Source organism: Poecile atricapillus, chromosome 2 (genome assembly GCF_030490865.1).
Source record: "Poecile atricapillus isolate bPoeAtr1 chromosome 2, bPoeAtr1.hap1, whole genome shotgun sequence".
Taxonomy (NCBI): Eukaryota; Metazoa; Chordata; class Aves; order Passeriformes; family Paridae; genus Poecile; species Poecile atricapillus.
Window position 1 is genome coordinate 31,956,068 of NC_081250.1, and position 22,467 is coordinate 31,978,534.

At 40.7% G+C, this 22,467-nt stretch overlaps 1 protein-coding gene across 2 annotated transcripts in view; it reads right to left on the reverse strand.

Annotated features, from left to right (window-relative positions):
• Positions 1-22,467, reverse strand: part of RAPGEF5 (Rap guanine nucleotide exchange factor 5) — a 157,471-nt gene that overhangs the window by 88,653 nt on the left and 46,351 nt on the right. For both annotated transcript variants that reach the window (XM_058831236.1, XM_058831238.1), the window contains 2 exons: positions 8,023-8,099; positions 2,322-2,447 (listed from right to left, as the gene is read on the reverse strand). In XM_058831236.1, the coding sequence (XP_058687219.1) occupies positions 2,322-2,447; positions 8,023-8,099 (203 nt within the window). The remainder of the gene's footprint in view (positions 1-2,321; positions 2,448-8,022; positions 8,100-22,467) is intronic.

Below are 22,467 nucleotides of genomic sequence, written 5' to 3' on the forward strand. Positions count from 1 at the left end.
AGCCTGCGTTACAAAGAAAGCAGCACAAAATAAGCTATGCTTTTAAAAATTAAAAATAAAGATGGGCATGTTACACATAATAAGGATACCACACCCTGAACATGTTGTTCCTCTAACATTTACAGTGAGCCCAAGGGACTGGATAGTAAGCCAATGCCAATGAATCTGCCATCACTTTTGTAGCAGCAGGATGAGATGGGAAGGTCTGAAATCCTGGATGCAAGCAGTATTCACTACAATTTACTCAGTACAATTCAGAAATTGCTTTTCTCCTTGGAGGAAAGGAGGGGATATCTGCCTGGAGCAGTGAACCCTGCCCAGCCAGTCAAATCCTGTCACCTGCACGTGCACCGGATCAGCTCTCAGACCGCACGGGAGGAAGGGAGGGAGAGGAAGGGATGGAAGCTCACAGCTTCCTGAACATATGCAACCCTCTGCCCTGCCATGGCAGTGTGTGCATTTTCTCCAGTGAAAGTTAGTTACCTGAGTCAGCTAAACCAAGAAGCTATGACAAACCTTGCCCATGTTCAGGATGCCTTCTTGGTGACTGTTCCCAATGAAGTCAGTGGTCTAGTTGGGGGCTTACCAGACACACCCACAATGAGGACTGTAGGTCTCATATCTGGGCATGGGCTGCCTGGACCCACCCCACAACAACCAGCAAAGTGCAGAACAGGGGGAAGAAGCACACCGTGATTTGCTATTGCCAGCACTAGCTTTAAGACATTCCCCACCCAGAAATAAAGGGCACATGAGGAATGACCTGGGCTTCTGCAATCTCTCAGGTGACATTTCTCTTTGCTGTCACGTCTAAAGCATGTCCTAAAGGTCTAAAGACATATCCTTGTCTTCGGGCAGTAATTGCTGTGTTGTTCTGCTCAGGATGGGTGTAAGTAAATTGTTTGAGCTCCTGCTAAACTGAAGTCACTCATTTCCTAAATAGCAGCAATTGCTAAGTAGCATACTTTTCAAAAGGAGAAGAAAAGCTGAGTGCTGCTTTCCTTTCCATTTTTGGAACTGTAGTGTAATCTGTGCGGCTACAGAGCTGCAGCTGACTCCACAGCACCCTTTGCAATGACCAGAGTAGCAGAAAAAATATCCACTGAATTTTTTGAGTATCAGTCCCAACATTTTCCTCTCTATGCCCACATATGTATAATCTTGTTTCTGAAACCTGAAACACAATAAAAATCTTCCCCAGTTTAAAATCTTCTTTGCTTGAGCACCTAAACTTTTAATTGTGTTTTGTGGATACAATTCAAAGATGTATAGAAATTCTCCCAGATGTCCATTGCCAGCAGGTCAGCTGAGAAACAATTTAATCTTGGGGAATTAGCCTGGCTAATTGCCCTCCTCCCTTCTTTACACCTACTGAAACAATTACACATCTAAGTACACCAGACCAGACCCTCTACACTGCCTAACAGAACAGCACGAAGCTCTGAAAAAAACACCTCATCCCTCTCTTTTCCTTTGTACAGCCTTATTTCAGTAGGAATGAACTTGCAGATGAGCTGAAAAGTATTTTTCTAAAGCACATGTCTTTTTTCTACCGTCCAGTGAGCAGAAAATGGAATAAATTGCATATACATAATGGCAAGAGACATAAGGACTAGGTGGGATTTTTGTTGTTTCTTGCAGTTATTATCATCTGCACCTTTAGATGAATATGCAATCAGAATAGAAACCTTTGCTAGGAGAAAAAAATTAGGAGATATTGTCCTATAAGCAGAGCAGTCAAGTTTCAGTGCATTTTCAATCTAGTTATTAACATCTGAATAAGTGCTTTCAGAAGCATTAAACAGAGTGCTGCTTTCTTCAGTGTAACTTTTGATTGAAAACACAATTTAAAAGAAAAAAAACCCACAAACTGCTGAATTCCCTATCCAGGCCATTCTTTTTAATTCATGCTGAAAAGTTTCAGCCAATACTTGCATCCAAATATACCCAGAGAGAAGTAATTTTAAGATAATTTAGAATAAGTACTTGAAGTACTCATATGCCTTATACATTATTTAAGTACACCGTAAAACCCAACAATTTGGTAAAAAGCATCCTGAAATCATCTGCTATATCCTATGTGTATAAGATATTAATAACAGCATCTGACAGTTAATGACAACATAATAATTTAAGTGTGTTGACAATTATTGACCTGAACGCACTTTAGAGAAATGTAAATGCCAGAGGAGAGCAGCTACAGCTCCATGACTAATGTGTGCCCTGGATTCTGACCATCAGCTTTGCTATTTCAGTTTTGTGACCTAAATCACCCTCCCCTACCCGAAAGAAACAAAAAAACGACATAAGAAATGTCTTACTTGTTCTGCTTTCTCCAGTGCTTTTCTATCCGCCTGCAAAAACTGGCAGTTCTCTCTCGCCAGCTTTTGGACCAGCTCAATCCGTCCGATGTCATCTCTTCCCTGAAGCTTGCATAAAACTCCTGCCTTAAGGGTGGGAGAAAGAGCAAACAGATACTTAAATCCACAATCCCAGGACATGACACCAGCACAAATTTCAACCTTAAAAGAAATGCATCTGTTTTCTCATATTTGCGGTACTTCGGTGCCACTTGCTGAGCACAAACAAGTCACCGCTTCCCGGGAAACAACTGGAGAGGAACAGAAGAACATCAGAATCTCCAAATGCATCTACTCTGGAGGAAAGAAGGCAGGGCTAACTAAATCAACCGCTCCTCTGAGTGCAGCTATCAGATATGCTGTGTTTTATTTGTTCCTGTCAGCCTGTTTCCTGTTACATAAGAGAACAAGAGCAAGAGGTTAAAAACTCATGGGAAAGTTAGCCAGGAACAGCCCTGGAAAAAGAATGAAGTGCAACACAAGGCACTCCTAAAAATAACAGGCTACAACTCCCTCTGCTCCCGCTCCAACCATTTTTCACATATGCAAGACTCAAGAGTTAAAAGACAGTTGTGCTACATTTATTTATTCCGTAAATAACAAATCTGTATCTCTTGTTTTGTTTAGGGAAGGAAATGATACTTGCTTTAAAAGCTATGTCAGAACTATTTTTTTGGCTAAATCTGACAGTTATTCAAGCTATGCTGATAGTGTTTTGTCAAAATATTCAGCACTGGTTGTTTTCTAAAAATGCCAGATAGATACATATAAAAAGATGTTTTTATGCTTGCACACAGGCACATAGAGATTCATTGCAAAGTTAGCTGATATGGGCTAAACTGCTCCTTGCAAAGCCAGCAGCTGGTATCACTGTCCATGATTTGGGAATGGATATAGCCTCTGCGTAACCGAGACCTGGGGCGATGATACCGCACAGCTTTTATTACCCCAGATGTTTCCTGATGGGAACAGCAGATGCCCTGGGAGGGCCCATCATGTGGCATAGCTATGATATGGCTATATGACCTCAAAGGCAATCTGCAAATAAACATTTTCCCCCCATTTCCTTCACCATTTTCTTTCTACTGCTCATCGTGAGTTTAAATTAATTGCTACCTACTCCAGAATTCACAACACATCTTGTGTGTCAGGCCCTAAAACTAGGGATACCCTGATTTGCTAACCCTGCAGGGTCCAATCCTTTGGCCTTGAGCAATTCTGTCCATGACAGATGTCCATGACAGAGTGAGAATGTCCACTCAAATCATCCTACATTCTGCTAGTTTCTCCAATGAAAAGAGAAATGGGAGTTAAGATTTCTTCATCTGAAGTAGAAAGCAAATCTACTTTATGAATAAGTTCTTGAATGTTGATGGAAAAAAATAGACTCCATGACCAAGTCCAGAGTCATCCTTACCCAACTCATTGAAAGAAATTTCTACATGCCTACATTCTTCCAGGTGGGATGAAGACATCTCCTGAAAAGTCTGCATCAAACACTTCTGCTCTGATGAAGTAAAGGATTTCAGACACAGCCCATGCCTTCAATGTCTTGTGCTCCTCCTGAGCCCAGCCTCCTGAGGAACCCAGCTTCCCCATATAAGGAGACTGCTCACTGGCCAGAAGGTCAGAAACCCACCAAGAGAATTACATTGCCTAATCTCAAATTCCTTGCATAGTCTGTGAGTCTAGTGCCTTATCTTCTAAATCAGACATTGGTTTATAAACCAGTTCTGACACTCTTATCCCCTGCAGATCAGCAGTATGACTGATTTTATCAAATGTGGAAGAATATAGTGAGCTAGTTGTCCAGACCTCTTTAATCAATGGAGAAAATAGGATATTTAGGAAGAGATTTTTTTTTCATTTTTTTTCACTCTACAATAGGCATTTAAAAATGGTCAGATCAATTGTTTCCTAATGTTCTCCTTCTGCACTAATTTACACAGGGAACCTAAGACTTGGGAGGCCTGATGTCTGCGCTTCCAACACTTTGAGTGCTGGGGGACATCAACTAAATCAAGCCTGCTTATTTCATGGTTGCAGGATGCTTCTAGCAAGAATATTACATCCATGTAATGTAGGCTAAGGACAACTTCAAAGTGTTATCACCTACTAGGACTTAAGTATGATAAAGATTTGGACTCTCTCTGGGTCTGGGATCTTTGTACTGTGGAAGCACTTTTTGCACCTTCCTGTAGTGCTGTCCTGGTTTAGGAATGGCACTCCCCAGTTTGGTGCTCCCATTGAGATGAAATTAGTTGCTACTTATTCCCTTCCCCTTCTCCTCCCCCTCCTCCTTCAGGTAGCTAGAGAGGAGAACTGGAGGCACAAAATATAAAGATCACAGGTTAAGACAAGAACAATTTACCAAAAACAGCAATGAGATAAGAAAACAAACAGTAACAGCAACAATAATAATGACATATAGGGTACAAATAAGGAATGATTCACATGGAAACCCCTCCACAACAGACAGTACCCAACCAGTCCCTCCTCCAGAATATCCCAACCTGGAAGAGAATCCCTTCCCCTGCCCCACCAGTGATGTGAGGTGGTACAGATTAACCTCTGGTCCTGGCTACTGCAAAAACTAACCCTGTCCTGGCTGGAACCAGGACATGTGTCCAGAGAAAGTAGTCCATGACCTACATGTGGAAGAGATGGTTACGAGTCCCTGATGAACAAATATTGATCTTCAGAGTGTGAAGCAAAACCCAATGGTTAAAACCATTATGTGATGTTAAGAAGAGAAAGGAGGGCTTCAGTTTTGGGGCAAGAGTTGGCTTCAGTATGTTCAAGTGGGAGAAACATCCAAGGCAAGGTTTTGAATGCTGGGTCTCGCTCTCTTTCACCACTTGCCCTCCACCTGTGTTCACACAGAGCGTGTTGCTGCCTTCCACATGGATGAGCACTCCAGAGGAGCAACTCTAAACACAAGCACATTAGCCCTTGCACAAACATGGTCTGTATTCAAAACAGCAATCTTATTGCAGAATCACATTGTCCTGTTTCAAATAACCACCAAGTAGAAATATTGGTTTTTAACATGTCCCCTCCTCCTGTCACTGTTCTTTAATTTAAAGACTTGCAGAGAACATGAAAAAAATTATTTATTTAATTTGGTTTCCAGAGGATAAAGAATTTATGGGAGGGCTAAGATATTATTATCTTATCTTATTAATTATAAGATATAATTGCATATGTTTGGCTCTGGGAATAAAGAATGCACTTGAAGCACAAAAGGCTAAACATGTTTTTTCATCATTACAAAAAAAGCTATGAATCCTTTACTTTTAATTCTGGTTTCCTCACTTATGATGACTTTACACCACAAATCTTTCTGTTAAATACTTGTAAGAAAACATCCAGGTCAATTAAATTATTTATTGATGACAGCTTCTAAAATCCAGTTAGGAGAATACTGACAATCTCCAATTACTGGTCATTTTCACTTCGCAATACAAATTTAATTTCCAGGCAATGCTTTGGAAGCTGTTAGACAACAGGGTAAAGGCAAGTCACAACTGCAAAGCACAATTTTGATTTTCATTTTGTGCAGGCACACATCCTCCAAAACCTTTGTTGGTGCTTGGACTTCTAATTCATGTAGACCAAAACAGATACACTTACTAAAGCACATGAATGTGAAAATCAAAAAGGTGCACAGTTTAACTGGCTTTACCTTAATGAATGATAAAAGAATGTACCTTATAGTAAAGCTTTACTACCATTCATGGCTCAACATTACTATAACTAAGTGTGTTTATGTAATACTTGAAATTTAAAAAAGTTTAATGGAAATGAAAGCAAATTACTCACTATTCAGGATGGAAAAAGGAAGATGCTGACAACATACTTTCTGTTTCAGCATATCCATAGGAAAATATGCCCCCTGCAGAGGTCATAAATGAGCATCATAGCAATAACACAGAGGTGAATTAACACATCCTTAGGAAGACAAGATGGGATCTTTTATTTACATAATTTACATTATTTACAGCATGATTGCTTTTGCAAATCCCCCTGCCAATCTTTTTTCACACTTTTACCAGTTTTGTCAACTAACTCAAGTGTAAATCAAGCCCCTCTCCCACAGAGCAGTGTTTAGAGCAGGCACCACTTGTGGTGGCTTGGTTTTCTTTCACTGTATCTGTCTTTCTGTAGCTGGTGAAAAAAACATAATTATTGCTGGCTTCACCTTTAATCAACCTGAGAACTTAAAACTATGTGCCACAGCCTCAAAGGACAGGATCCCTTGCTTTGCTCCAGTCATATGCATGGTCCCACTAAAGTGAAAAAAAACATTCACTCCTTTAAAACAAACTGTATCTGGCCTTCACTGGATGTCATTTTTATGGTCCTAAAAAACTGGAGCAACCACTGCTTTGATAACACTTCTGCTTTTGTTAACTACTTATTTAATAATTGTATAATTTTAAATGTGTTTCATATTTTTTCAAATCTTAGAAGCTGGTTTACAACCAATTAAAATCTGGGTGAATCAATACCCCAATAATAAATTTTTATGGGTTTTTATAATTATTCCAGGTAATTTTATTAGCTGGCTACTTAGGAGCTTTCTGCATACATTGGCTACATCATAAATGGAAACAAACATTTTCAAAGAACTGCAATAACTACAGCAACTAAGTAGAACTTAGAATAGATGAAATCCTTCCTCTTCATCCTCCCCCCCAAAAAATCCAACAAAAAAACAGAGAGCCAAATTTTTTTGTGCAGTGAGGTCAGTGTTTCCCTCTGGGTCCTTTCTACATCTCTGTAATGCACTCTTGGCTACATGGCTTGTACCCTTTCAGCTAGGCTTGTTCACAGACATCAGCATAAATCCTGTCTTCCTTGCACACAACTTTTCAGGTTTGGCAAGATGTTAGGGAAATAAATCAGAGGCAGGAACTGCAAGTTGCATATAGGGGAAGGAGAAAGGGTGGCAACTGGTGGGGAATATAACATATTCAAGAGAAATAGAAGGAGAAAAAAACAGTCAAGACTGGGAAAGATCAATTTTAAATTAAAAGCAATAATCAGTACCAGTACAATGAGCAGTACAGTTACACTTGCACAGCTTGAATGCATGAATGGAATGATTGAATGAATTGCAGATTAATGAAAAAATATTCACAGAATTAAAAAGGGTAAGCAATCCCACAATAAAACACTCTAAAAGGCAGTTTAGTTTCTTCTGAGCAATATCCAGAAGTGTGCTTTGGTTGTAAATGAGGGCAGTTAAGGAAAGAAAGAAGGTTGCTGCTTGCACTTGAGTGACTAATAAGTATCCCTATTTCATTGCATGTCTACTTACGGTGATTAAAATTCAATCAAAATGTCATATGCCCTTGCCTCCTAAAACACATCTCATTTTCCTTTTACATCTGGTATATGCTATGTGTATTATCTAAGAAGAGCAGAAAGATAGCTGAAGAATGCTGTCCAATTGCAACATCATGGGATTAATTCCCAGAGTAATCATCAATCTTATTCTAAATAGTCACATAAGATGAGATCTAGCAGACTTTCTCCCTCCTACATGCTCCCTGCACAGAACATAGAGGAAAATCCATTTCCCAGAGCTATTGAAAACAGTTCTTCAACTTGTAGATCTGAAAACATTCCCAAGATTCCATTAATCTTACACATGTACCTGTGCATCAGAGGTATCCTTGAGCTCTTCTAGTCCTCTTATTTCTTGACTGCTGTTTTCTTCATTTTGATGAACTGCTAAAATAAGAAAGAGGAATATATTGGAAGCAGGCAAGTTTAAATCACAAAAAAACAGCAAAACAGCATGCCCCAATACAGGATAAGCATTCAAGGAATGTTTAAACTTTAGCATTCTAGTTAACTCCTGGAGTGGTTTTGGACAGATCCTATAAGGTACACATTATTGGGTTTGGAAAAATGCTAAATAAAGTATACTTTATTTTTCCCACAGCAGTAAGATCCAGTACTAAATAGTTATAGTCATGCTACTGTTAGTCCTGATAAAACAATGACATTTAAGGAAACTCCACTTTTCCATACATTGTAACAAGATATCATGACTCATAAGCAATAAAAAAATAAGGTCTCCCTCTTCTTCCATTATATTGCAGAAGGTCAGGTCAGACTAAACAGAATAAGCATATTTATTCTTCACCTCAGACTTGGAAAAGTCCCTTTGCTTCATAAGCAAAGTGATTCCAATCTCAACAAACATCACCATGGAAGTCATCTCCAGAAATAAATGGCAGCGGGAGATGTTTTATCGAAAGTTCTGTGCTGCTGGCACAATAGAAGAAACCAGCAACTCCACCCAATGAACATGAATTAAATCACTTAAAACTAGCAAGTTTTGCTAGACTTTAAAGTTTTGTATCAAACTTGCAAGCCCCTGAAGGGTGAAAACCAGAGGTAGCAGTCTATCCAGCTAAAGAAACAGGGAACTTCTTATGAGAGCCCACCTCAGACTTCTGTATTGCAAATGGCTTCATCTACAGACAGTTTTACTGTCTATACCCCAAGCTACCCTTTCAGTCAGCACAGCCACCTGCTGTATTTTAGTGAGACACTGAGCCCTCAGACGTTCTGAAATGTCACACATGGCAGGTTGGGAGAGTCAGACCCAACAAAACACATGGAAAGTGACCTTACCTTATACTGTACACATCAGCTTAGAAGAACCACACTCAAATATCTTTGATCATGAGTACATATTGAGTGATTTCCTGGTTTACCCACAGCATTTGTGATGCTAGAAGTGTCCTTGAAACAACAGAGCTGTCACATCTATTTCCTGAAAAACACCTCATGGCTTTGATGGATGGGTGGGAGGGCTGAGCTGGTGTGCCTCCTCCTGCCCATCTGCTCTCTCCTTCACCCCTGTGTACCTGAGCTGCTCATCAGGCTGCACCTCAACAGCCACAGCCCACAGCACACTGTATTCAGACAAGGATCACCAGTCCTTGAAACCATGCCTGCAAGCTGAGGCAGCCCAGAATTTGATTGATGAGCAAAGGGAGCAGGAGAAGGGCTGGCAGGCAGCAGTACAACCTTCCCCAGGCATCCTCACCTATGCCATCCTCAGCCTGAACCTTCAGACATAACCAGGTTACCATGGCCAAGCTCATACACCTAATGTGAGCCATGAAGTCTAGCTTGGTGTGTCTGCATGGGTGCTCTGGGTCTGCTGCAGACAAAAAGCAGCCTAACATTTAGGCAGCATCTAGCAACTTTAAAGAAAAGTAATTTGGGACTGTCCTTGACCTCTAAAATAAATGGTATGGATTTATTTTTTCTTACAGCAGGGTTGCTGCTGATATTGCTGTGCCATATAGGATATAATTTTGTTTCTTTCCCCACAGTTATGCTATCAAAAAAGAAAAGAAAAAAAAAAAAAAGGTAATAAAAATGTAATTATAAAAGGGGAAATAAGTCATTCTGTCAATACAGTTTATTCCATTACGGGATCTTTTTAAATCCATTATCAAAGGAAAAAAAGACTTCTGATATAAATCTTCACCATAGGGTTTGCAGACATCACTTTACCAGCAAACCTCTGAAATTCAAGGTGAATACTGAAAACAAGGGGTCAGACTACTGCTGCAACAGACAGCATGTCTAATGGGCATTAGATCCCAGCATATTTAAAGCTAGGCAAAACCAAAACCCTCTCGGGATATTGAGGCATATCTCTGCCCCAGCCTGGAAAAGGAGCAGCACAACAACCCCAGAGAGTGCCTGAGCAGCCACGTGTGACCCCTGCTCTCTGGTGCAGGGCAGGGTTTCCAAAGGCAGCCCACTCTATCCAGCCAGGCTGGGGGCTCTGTGCAGGACCTTCCCGTGTAACCAGCCTTCCTCCCCAAGAGCTGCCTCATCCTCTTGCGCAGTCCTGCACACGCATGGCCCTGCTCTACCCACTGCCACTGTGGGACACACAGAGCGTGCAGGACATCGACCTGCTGAGCGCTACAAAACAACCCTCCTGGGACGGGAGTGCTGCAATGCCGGAAGGCATTAACCAACGCCAAAAATCGGCTGTTTGAGCAATTCCTCAAATTGTTAAGTCTGCGTTAGCAGAACATTTCCCCAATTCTCCTTTCAATTTTCTGATTTCTTCTAAAATCAATTTGCTGCAAGCATTCGTGGGCAAAATATCCCCACAGGCTCCGGCTATTAATCATGGCATTTAAAGGAGTGGCACCTCACTGGTAACAAGACCACGAGTCCAGGTTTAAGTGATTTACATTGATCCAGCCAGCTTTTCCACAGTCCTGAGCAGATGGGCGCTCACGAACAGCTGTGCCAGGGGAAAAGGTCAGTGCCTGCCAACTGGCTCTTGTCACAGGCCTCCATTACAAGTGTCCCCTTCCCTGCCCAGTGCCAGGGCAAACACCCCAGAGCACCTTCACCCCAAGGGAGCAGGCAGACATGCAGGGGGCAGCAGCTCTTGCTGACCTGGCTGGGCAGGCAGGTTAGAGGGTGGATGGTGTCTGGGCAGGCAGACAGTGACAGGCAGCAAATACCCACAACTGAGGGCAGCAAGATCTCTTGCCTGGCACAGAGGGAAAGAGAAGGAGAGTGCATGTCCACAACCCCCAATGAATACAGATATCCTTGACTGTTGAATGATTTTAACACGAGCAATTTCAAAGACGATGAGAAAATTGTCTCAGTTTAAGTGTACTCTAAGTGAACAGCTTAAAAAAAAGGAAAAAGTTTTTTTATCAGCAATTTCACAACTCAACTCTAAAAAAACCTGAATAAATTCATCATACAGACCCAGCTCTCCTTGGCTTCAGTGTTGTTTAGACTGTGTAAGGAATGTAGAAATGAAGCAGTAAATATTTTCTTAAAGGAAAAAAAAACACAGACCTCACACTGACGTTCTTGCAGCTCTCTTGGGAGAGCAGGAGCATTTGACCTCTTTTTCATGAAATTTCCATCACAAACTTGTTTTGTCTTCCCTGCCCCTTATCCAAACCCATAAGAACCAGCCACAACTGAACCATTTAACTACACCCAGGGAGCAACACTCAAGGAATCACACAATCTCATATTTTTTCCCATCACAAGAACATAGTCCTTTGAAGGCTGAAGTGGCCACACAGACAAGCGACAACCCCTAATTATATTTTCTTTGCTTCTGTAGGAAAAGGTTACTATGTGTTTTGCCTATAAAACAGAGAAAACCCACATATTTCTTAAAATATTCTGGTATATTTAGAAATTCATGTTACTGGGGGTCATCACATACTTGTAAGAAATTGATTGCAGTATTTTTAGACACAGTATGCCTCCTAACCCCAAAACAACTCAGACACTCCTTGGATTGGCCTAGGCACTGCTCTCATGGGTTATTGTGCATGCAATATAATTTGTCACAAAATATAAAAATTCAAGGATAACTTCCTACTTACCGCTAGCTAGCCATTTAGTTTTTGATTAAAAAAATTTGACATTGCAAATTCAACCATAGGAAAAGCAAGCGGAAGCTTAGGGTGGGATGGGAAAGCATTTCCCAGGCAAATGCTGATTCTGGAATTGTACATACAAAAAAAGTTGCAAACTTTGGATCTGAGCCAAATGTTTCCTCCTCCACCACCATAAATCCAGCTTTGCTCCCTGATACAAATATCCCAGCATGTTTTACAAAGCAGCAATAACAGGGAAAGGCAAAGGTACTTTACCCTGATCTACATGTCTCTATTTAATGTTATGTTTGGGTGCAGGCTTGAGACCCGAGACAGGAGAAGAACAATGACAAATGTAGTGACCAATTCACTTTTCTACCTGCAGCATTACTCCTTTGGAGGAAAGGTCACCATGAATGAAAGAAAAAGATGTGAAATGAGCATTAGCTTGCTAATGTGCAGTTCAAATATGTCCATTTGCAAATTAGTCTAGGGAATTTAGGATTTTGATGTTTTATGGTCAAGGATCACAAGGGCCATCATCTGATCTAAGTTCCTTGTGCTCCCACAGAGCAGAGCTGAGACATTGAGATTTTAGATTCTTCTGTAAACTTATGTTAGCACAGAGAACTCTTGTGGGGGAGAGGTTTTTCCTTTAGTAATTCCATTTCAGATCATTAAATCAGCAGAAAAAAAAGTAATGAAGAAACACAAAACGAAAATAAATAATTTTGTACCTGCTACTACAGTGGAATCGGCCATCACAAGGGGTGTGAAAGGAAAGGGAACGTAACCATTGCTCACACTGGAACCAACCACACTCCCCATTGATTTTACAGCCCTGACATAGAGTTTAGTGTAAATCCAAGGTGTTGGAAGGGATTTGTCTTTGCAGCAAGGAGCACAACACACATGCTAAAGGGCTCGCCTTAGCTGGACAGCTGGCATCCAGTGAGGGTAACAACACCAGCAGCACTACAGACCTTCTCCTGCCCATGGAAGAGTCTGCCAAGGTTACCCACAGAGCACAGCCTCCATGACACACTCTTCTTTGGGCCACAGACTTGAAGGTAAATTAATTACATTAGTTACATTTGATGAGCAAGATTTTTTTAAAAATCACATAATATTACAAGCACGTTACTTCGTTTTAATGCTCAGTCTTGTTCAATATAGCAGAATCATTTGCCCTGCTGAAAGTGGGAAGGACAGTTAAAAAAATCCACACGTAAAGCAACTCCTGGAACCCAGAGCGTTGTAATCTTCCCAGAGGCTTTGCTTTATTGTGCTTTCTTCCTTTCCTATAAACGAAATTTCTTCTTTCTACCCCTTCTGGCTGCAAAGATAACCTTCTCAACACAAACCAAGGCACTAGCGTCATTCTGCTGCTGCAGCCAGCCAGACTGGAACAATAACACCAGGAGAGGTGTGAACTTCCTCCCTTTGGCTTAATAGGGTGTTAACTGTGAAAGCTAATTATTTAAATGCTTAAGAAAGGACTGTTATCACAATTAACCATTTTGCTGCTGAACAACAGGAAAGAACATCTGCCCATCTGTAAGGAGCTCGCTCTGGGTCCTTGAGCTTGCTGTGAAATCCATTTTTGGGGCCAGGGTCGCCTGACTTTTGGGGACAAGAGCCCACAAACCACCTTCAGCACACATGCTTCTGCACTGCCCTAGGCTGCTCCTGAGACCAAACTGGCTTAGCTCGCTGCAAACCAACCCTCAGGCACGGCCCCCAGCTGCACAAACACTGCCAGGCTCACCTGGCGCTGCACAAGATGCATGGGGACTTCACTCGTAGCTCTGCTTGCCATACATGTACTCAGAGATGCTCCTTCATTTCAAACGCGGACATTAATCTATTATTTAGCGTTGTTCTTTAACCTGCTAACATCCTAGAACATCAAACTAGTCTGCCCTTTGTATGATCTGTCTTTTCAGTACTCTGTGATCACAATTCATATGTGAATCTCTTTTATCTAGCCAATAAATAAAAGGCACCTCCTTGCCGTCTACAAGATAGGAGACACATTCCCACAGTCCCACCTTGGAAGAGTTAAAGAGACTATTTCTGAACACAAGGACTTCGTTTCTTTGACAAGCCAGCAGACTTTCACTGCCTCATCCCTGCTGGATGGTTATAGCGTGTTGTGGGAGATTTTTTGTCCCTGTCAAACCAACAAGACCTCAGGAATCTTCAAGAATATTCCCCGGGGGAAGCCTCCAGGATTGCCAGCAGCCTGCACCAGTTGATTTATTATCAGCTGCTGAGAAGCTCACAGCTTCAAGCACCCTTCTTATGTTCCAAATTTTTAAGAGGAATATTTGTTTCTCTTCTGGATTTTTTGGGGTTTTTTTTGGTTTGTTTTTTTTTCCAATGGAAATTGCTGGCATGAGGCTTTTAAGAAAAAACACAAACACCCATTTTATTTTTTTTTAATCACATAACTAAGTTAATTTCATTATTTTTGAAAACTTTACTGTTATTTTGAACAATGGAACTTGTGCTATCCCTTGTTGTTCTCTGTGGAGGGTATGCAGCGAGCTCTAGAGAGGTTGGTTACTATAGCAGCTCTGAGCTGTTTGACAGTGTTATAATGTTTGCTGATGCTTATTAATTTATCAGAGTGGAAAAAAATGAATAGCTCATACTGACACCACTGGGGAAACTAAAAGCCAGATCCTCTAGGCTATGCAGAGCACTAATGCTGAGCAATGGAAAAGAAGATGAGCAGCCAGTAAATGCTTTGCAAACCTCGGATTTGGGGACCATTTTAGACCAGACCACATCCTCATGCATGTTCCTGCATTTTCCAAGTTCTGTTTCCAAACTAAAGGGGGAAACTAACAGGTGCTGAGTATCTCTGAAATCCCCAAGAGCTGCTTGTAAGAGAGCAATAATCCCAGGAACAAAACCTTCCAGCTGAGAACTGGTTCTTTATTTACCGTGAAAGAGTAATTTTTTCTCAGAAATTACTGAAAAGAGAAAGCTTTTTAAGCTCAGCCTTAACATGTTTCCTTTTATTAGCAATACAAAAATTGCCTTTGAGCTTTCTTATTCCTTCCCACTATTTCTCCATATATACATGGAAATTTTCATAGAGATTTCCCTTCACTGAGTACATTACATATCTCTGAAACAGTTGGCAGACCCCTGGGGGGGTGTTGCCCAGACAGCTGTGCAATCAGCTGAGTAAATCAGCTAATTAAAGAAACAAAGAAAATGCAAAAATTATTAGAGAGAGGCTCCCATTTACAGCATTGTTCAGCACCTCTGTATGTAAAAGGCATAGCAAGCACAAGATGGAGTAAAGGTATTTGTAAATTGGTGAATGAACTCCTGCACAAGTGACAATAATGTCATTTTCTCCCAAACCCTAATCTGGGATGCTATGATATTTGTGCTTTGTAGCTTAAATCAATTTAACATAAATTACTCTAGCATTTTATTTCGCAATTACAAAAGTGTGAAATGTAATGTTGGTCTCATAACTGACTTCTGTACGTAAAAAATGGTCATTAACTTCTGTTTGACCTTAGGTGTAGAACTAATATTGAATTTGCACAGAGGGTACTCATTATTCTGATTAGTTTCCATGCAGAAAAAGAAGTTCCCAAGGGTCCTAGTGCTACAAGCCATTTCTCAAATCTCAAATAGGAAACAGGACTCCAGAAAATGATGCAAGAGCATTTCCTCTCTTTGCAGAGTTTATCAAAAGAAACAGATAACAGTGAGGGAAGGTTTCTACAATCTGAACAAAGCAAAGCCATTCTGGTAAGAAAGGAGGCTGGGAGATGTAGATTTGCTCTTGCTGATCACCATGAAGGCACCATTCTTCCCACTGCTTCTAAATGACCACAGGAAGGACAAACTTTAGCTTAAATGAGGCTCAGGTCTGCCTACATTATATAGTCATTATAAATTAAAAAATGGGAGTGCCAAGTAAACCCATCAGTATTTCCCAGCTCAGTCAAATAATGGTCATTTCACATTATTGTACAACTGATATTGTAAGGAACTTCTGTTTATTTTATTTATAAGAACAAAAGCATCTGGCTTTGAAGGTACATATTTCATGCAAGGTAGTGGTGCACTAAAACAACAAAATTTGAAAAACACCCCTGGCTAAATGAGACAGGCATTTTTTAATAGATAAACAGCTACTGTTCATTCCTGTGGCCAGAGGAGATTTGGTTTACAATGCCTGGCCCTTTTTGATGCATGCAAAGATAAAGCCACATTTTATACTCACTTTGTGAACATATGAAGTCAGAAGTCATATTTTTTATCAAGGAGAAAAAAATGTGAAAAATTATTTGAAAACGCCATAGGATTACTACAAGAACAGACAAAAGCAAGGGGTTTTGTACCAATCGCAGCTCAAAGGGAACCATTTGATGATTAAATGCAGAAAGTTTTAAATTTTATCCAGTAATTGTAGAGATTTGTTCTCATGTGCATGATATTTAAAATTAATTTAAAAATCACGTGGTTGTGAATGCACCTGTAACAGTGTTGTCTGAAACAAGATGATGGAAGGATGGAGGGGAAAGAGCCCATTACATGATCAGAGAATGGTTGCTGAGATCAGACAAGAAGGTATGGACTGTTGCTGAGCAGGCTGGTGCAAAGTGAAACCCTGCTCTCTATTCCATGGAAACATCCCCCAGGCATGGCCAGGAAAGGAGCAGGAAACAAAGAGGGCTCTGAATAAATAAATTCAGTGAACTCATTGTAAATGCCTCTCCCAAAGCCCCAGTAAACAAAACATTCACCTGGGGGTTGTTTTTTGCACAACTGCTGCCTTTCTGACCTTACTGTGCTGTCTCTTTTTGCATATGTGCAAAATATCTTTCCTCTGCACAGCTACTCTGCATTGTTGATTTCTTCTGTGTGAGCACCTTGGATCACACAGAAGGAATTATGCTCAAAGTTCTACAACAACTGCAAAAACAAAACCATAAAATGCCAAAATACCTCTCACGACAATTCCCAGCAGAGAGCTCTTTTCCTTCTTTTTCCAAGTGTGAGTCCATTCTGCTTTATATCAGCTGCTGAATACACAACAGCTGGTAAGTGTTACTGTGTAGTCCTTTCACTGATGCTGTCCAGGGCATTTCCTACCCCCACTATCATCCAGGGTGGGCACAAATGAGCATTATTGCCCAGGGCTAGAAGGGGTCTGATTCTGGCCTTTTGAAATGCTGTCATTTTCTGGGTGTGCTTGATCTCAGGAATAATGGAAGAATCCCATGTGATCCAACATATCATTGTAGCTCCCATTGGTCCCTAGGGGTCAGGAGTCCCTTCAATAGGGCATGAACTAATTTAAAAGGATTGCTTAAAGAAGCAAACACCATTGGAATCAAAGAGCCATAAATTATGCTGAGCTGGAAGGGACCCATCAGCATCACTCCAGAGCAGGATACACCAATAATCACATCATGTGCCTGAGAGAATTGCCCCAAAGCTTCTTGAACTCAGAAAGACCTGGAGCTGTAACCACTTCTATGGGGAGCTGTTCCAGTGCCCAAGCACCCTCTGAGTGAAGAGCTTTTTCCTGACAGCCAAATAAACCTCCCCTGACTCAGCTTCATGCCATTTCCTTGAGCCCTGTCACTGATATCGAGAGTGAAGAGAGCAGTGCTGCCCCTCTGCTTCCCCTCATGAGGGACCACCATGAGGCCCCCCTCAGCCTCCTCTTCTCTAGGCTGAACAAACCAAGATCACCTCCTTTGCTTCAAGACCTGAAATCACAGACCTTAAAGAAAGACCCTAAAGCACAGTGTAACTTTTAAAATATTGCTATGCTTTCAAGTGAAGCTTTTATTTTGAATCACATTTGAGTGGGCAGGGAAAAAGTAAAGATACAGTCACCATGACTTAACAGAAGCACTACAGTCCTGCACCTTCACTTTAAGTTGTCGTTTCTCTAGGGTGAATCCTGTAAGTAACATTTGCAGAAGAATTTGCAGAAGAACTCTCTTTCCACACAGTTTACTAATTCCAGCCCTTGCTTTAAACAACTGGATGTTTGGAGGAACTGGAAGTTGTAATGAGATGAGGTATTACTTAAGTAAGCAAACCTATTGAAAAGAGATATGAAGAGAACGGAAAAGCAGTAAGATCCTACTGATTTACCCTTTTTCCACCCTTCAAACTTTCTCAGTTTTTTCAGAAAGGAAAATGTACACCTCTCTGGCACATGACTGTCACTTTATTCTGTAAATAGGACCAAGTTTTTTCATACCTCATTATGCCCTTTTTCAGTGGCATAAGTGGTAACAAACCACATTTTATTCCAAAAATATTGAATACCTGGTTGTTTATGAAACACATAGTACTTAATATGTTTGAAATTTACACACAAGGCTGAATAGTCCACTCTTGAATGAACTTTGATCAGGCATTTGTTATGTCATTTTTCAAGTGTATATACAAATCTAATTAAAATTTTTACTGATTGTCATTTTCTATATAACAACACTTCAACAAGTGAATAAAATTAATAACATAGCATAAGATATTCAGATGGTACCATATGACAAAACTTTTGCAAATTATTGTAGAATAAATTTACTGAGGAGTCTCACAAGGATCTGTACTACTTGAGGAAATAGGCTGAAAGACAAAGATGCAGTTTCCTGAGTTAACTGAGCTGATACCAGCTCGATGCTGCCAAAAGTGTCTTACAGGGCTCCTTCCCACACACCTCCACCTCTTCACCCTGAAAAAAGCTGCCACGCTCACTTTGTGTCAACTCTAGCACATGTTGCTGCTATACTGTATGCTGCTCTGGCTGTCCCACCTCAAAAATAATATCATAGATATAGCAAAGATAATCAGATTTAATGGAAGAGATTTGGTATGAGGAATGACTAGTGATACAGCTGGGAAATGAGACAACTCACAGACAGATGTGCACAAAATCCTGAATAGTATAACGACAAATGGGGAATGAATTATTCACCACTCTCTGTCAGAGAAGAGCTATATCACAACAGAGTGAGGGTCATGGGGAATGCATTTAAAACAAACAAGAAAAAAATATGTTTTAACACACTACACATGTGAATTGTGAGACTTGCTGCTGTAAGAGATGATGAAGGTCAGGAGTATATGCAGGCTTAAAAAGCAATTTGATAAATTAATGGAGAAAAGGTCCAGCAAGCGTTACCTACCCCAGCAGTGTGGGTACAGCAAAATCTCTCTATCACAGGCTGAGATGCTGAGTATCTACACCAGAAGGACTGTGCTTGCTGTGTTTCTCTACTTAAGCATCCCCTACTCATCACTCATGGTAGGAGCATAGCTGGATGGACTTTTAACCTGAGCCAGCCTGAGTGTTCTCATGTGTTTAACCGGGCTGACATTGCCTGGAGTGTGTTTGAGCCGAGTCACGCAATGGGCTCTGACAGCAGTGCTGTAGAGGTGGTGCAGTGGCTGGGAAAAGGAATAGCTGTTCACAGCTTGCTTTTCATTCATGTCAGCAAAGCTCAAGCCCCAGTGACTGCTTCATATTGAATCGTCTGCACTAAAATAAAAATACGAAGCAAATCACATAGGCAGTTAGGTTCTGACAGAAGCAATACAAAAGAAAAGGGGAAGGGTGGCTATGCATACATATATGTAAGAATAGCGTGGAGGCAGTCCAGAAAATCTCAAATACAGTTAATACTTTGCAAAAGTCATATTATTATAAATTATTATACATTATTAAAATAAAATGTAAATGACATATTAAAAAATCAATAGAGCTTGCCAATTCAAGAATGGCATGACTAAAATGTATCTAATTATATAGCGGAAACCTGAATATCAATCATAAGGGGGAGAAAAACCACACACAAATTCTAGGGCATTTGTGGCTGCCCTGCCTTTCACAGTGAGGGGGAGAAGCACCCACAGACCTGTCACTGCTCCTGCAGTGCCTGGGGAGAGCTGAATCACCATCTTCCTACCTCATCCATACCCTCACAGCTATTATCTTAATTAGCCCTCGTATTCATAAAGACAAGAGCCACGCTCTTTAACAATTGTTCCTTTGCACAAATAAAGTTACAGAAATTCCTTTTTCTATAAAGGGATTTGCAGGGTGATGCCATGGGGTGCAGCTGGATTTGTGCACAGAAATGCAAGGCATCTTGTTTGTGGATGGGATTAACACCAGTACAAAGCATCCACCTGACAGGTTTTGATCAGTTCACATGTACCCACGCAGCTTTGCCACCAGCTAAAGCCTGCAGCCTTAGGCTATTTGCTGCTTTTTATCCTTGTTTTAGCTACCATCTCTAACACATAAGAAACATGTCACGAGCCATGACAAGCAATTGAGATAAATGCCAACCCTTGTAAACCTTCAGATGGGGGGGGCTGCATTTAGGTTACGTTTCAGCACATTTGAAGAAGTTATCAGAAGCCAGCAAGGTATAAATAAACAAAACAATTTAATGCCGAGTGCCTACAATTAAAAAAAAAAGTTCCCTTCTGCTCCAGCTACTTGCTTCCCCAAGACCTTTTACCAAACCACAGAAGACAGCATTCAATCTATTTATTTCTAAGGTTAAGCAAGAATAATTTCAATGCATTTTTATAAGCTACAGAGAAGTGCACAAGCTTATTTCCCCCTCCTAGGTCACCTTTATCACGAGAGCTTTATTCTAATGAAATATAAATGTGATTTCAAGTCAACAGCGTTACCAAGGTCTATCAACATTTCTGAATTACAGACACTTATTTTACCCTGGTTTAGTTTTACTTGCAAAGAAACTAAAACTGCTGAGCTCCCTCTGCATGAGGGCTCTCAAGCATATCTCTGTCAGCATATGCCTTGTTATTGGGAGCGCTATACTTGCAGTACACATCTGGAATATAAAAACAGAACCTTTTTCCCACAGCACAGAAGATTTTAATTTTTCAGGTTCCTCATTTTTCTTTCAGCATCTGCCAGTTTTATGAATTTCTCCTATTCTTCTACACCACATTAAAAACAGAAGGACAGCTCTTGGGGAAAGGCATTCTACCCCACACCCTACCGGCTTTTTATTTTCTGGTAGCAGACATTCTCCATCAAGTCAGGTCCTGTACTAGCAAGAATTTGATACTGTGCCCTACCCGCAGCAGGCTCAGGTCTCTACCTTGGTTTTTGTCAGCAGATACAATGTGGAAATCTCTGCCACAGCCAGAGCTGTAATAGTTGCAATTACTACCTGTCACATACATATACTAGGTAGCAAAGCCCCGAGTCAATTAAACAAAAACAAACTGTTTCATAGGGGTAACCAAAGGCAATACTTGCCATCCCCGCCAAAAACAGTAAAACTTCCTATTTGGAACCTCTTCAGTTCTTGCACAGGGAGCTGTTGTGTTTAGGTGCTTGTATAGTGCTTTCCAACTTAATGGAGTGATTACTACAGCAGTTCTTGACAAATAATGCAAAAACTCAAATCAGTTTTTCTAGTACATTTAAATCACTGTGAAAGGTCTCTCTGAGGGCAGAAGTAGATCCACAAATTAAACTCATTCAGAAACACATTATATAGTCCTTGCATTGGGCAAAAATGTGCTTTTTTTTTTTTTTTTCTTTCTCCTTTATTTGGATGGGGGAAAGGGGCTGCCGATCTCTAGGAAAGCTTTTGGTTAATGAACCAATTACTCTCTGCAGCCAGGTTCCAGACAGCAGGTTAGGACCATGCCCATCACCTGCCCTCCCCACTCATGAATCCCAGGATTCCCACGGCATTCACACCAGCCTGGAAACCACCCAGGGCAGCTGGCCCAAAATCCATGTTCCACTCCTTTCAAGCCAAAATAAACTCTTTGTCTGATTTTTGGTGGCTTATTTCCTGGAATTATATGGAGTCTTGGAGAGGGTTAGAGGAACAATATCTTTGAAAGATACTGTGGCTGACAGCTCCAGAAGTACTTTCTCTGAGACGTGCTTCACTTCACCAGGCACAGCAGACCTGAGCTTGATCACTCGCAGTAACTGCTGCACTGCGAATTTAACCACCAGCAATAAAATCAAGGAGCATAAACAACCACCCTAATTTACTCTGCACCTACTTTACTAAAGGCATTAACTTAAATTAGGCCTTACAGTTATGCCTGATCATACACCCATTTTTTTACAGGCATCCAAGATGGGGCATAAAGAAATGCAAATTTCAACAACAAGCATGCACTAGTAAAATTGACTAAAGAGTTATCTTTTGTTCAGATCTGAACAGATATTTTAAGTGCTTACATTAATGTATTAGAAAAGGCTGGACAGCACTGCAAAGCTCTATAAGGAGCTTTGGTTTTAAGGCTGTGATTTTTAACTGAAATATTTCTACCTGTTCATTGGGGATTGCAATTACACCAGTAAAAAGGAGACTCCAAGAGATATTCTCCTTTTGGATTTTCATCTCTTGCACCTCATTCCTAATCCAATGCCCATCCCATTTTCTATTTGAACAGCCATCTACAAAAAGGAAATAAGAGGCTAATTCAGGCTAAAAACAACTATTTTTTTTAGTAGCAGTAGTAATATTTCCTGAGAAAACTGCTTAGAAGCAGAGAGATTTCTTACACCTCCATACACAGGAAGTAAAAGTACGGGCACCACGCTCAGCCCATTTAACAGCAAAACAAACCTTGAGAGCTTCTTTAAAATTGCCTGTTTTCCTCTGCACTGAGCCAGAGCAGAA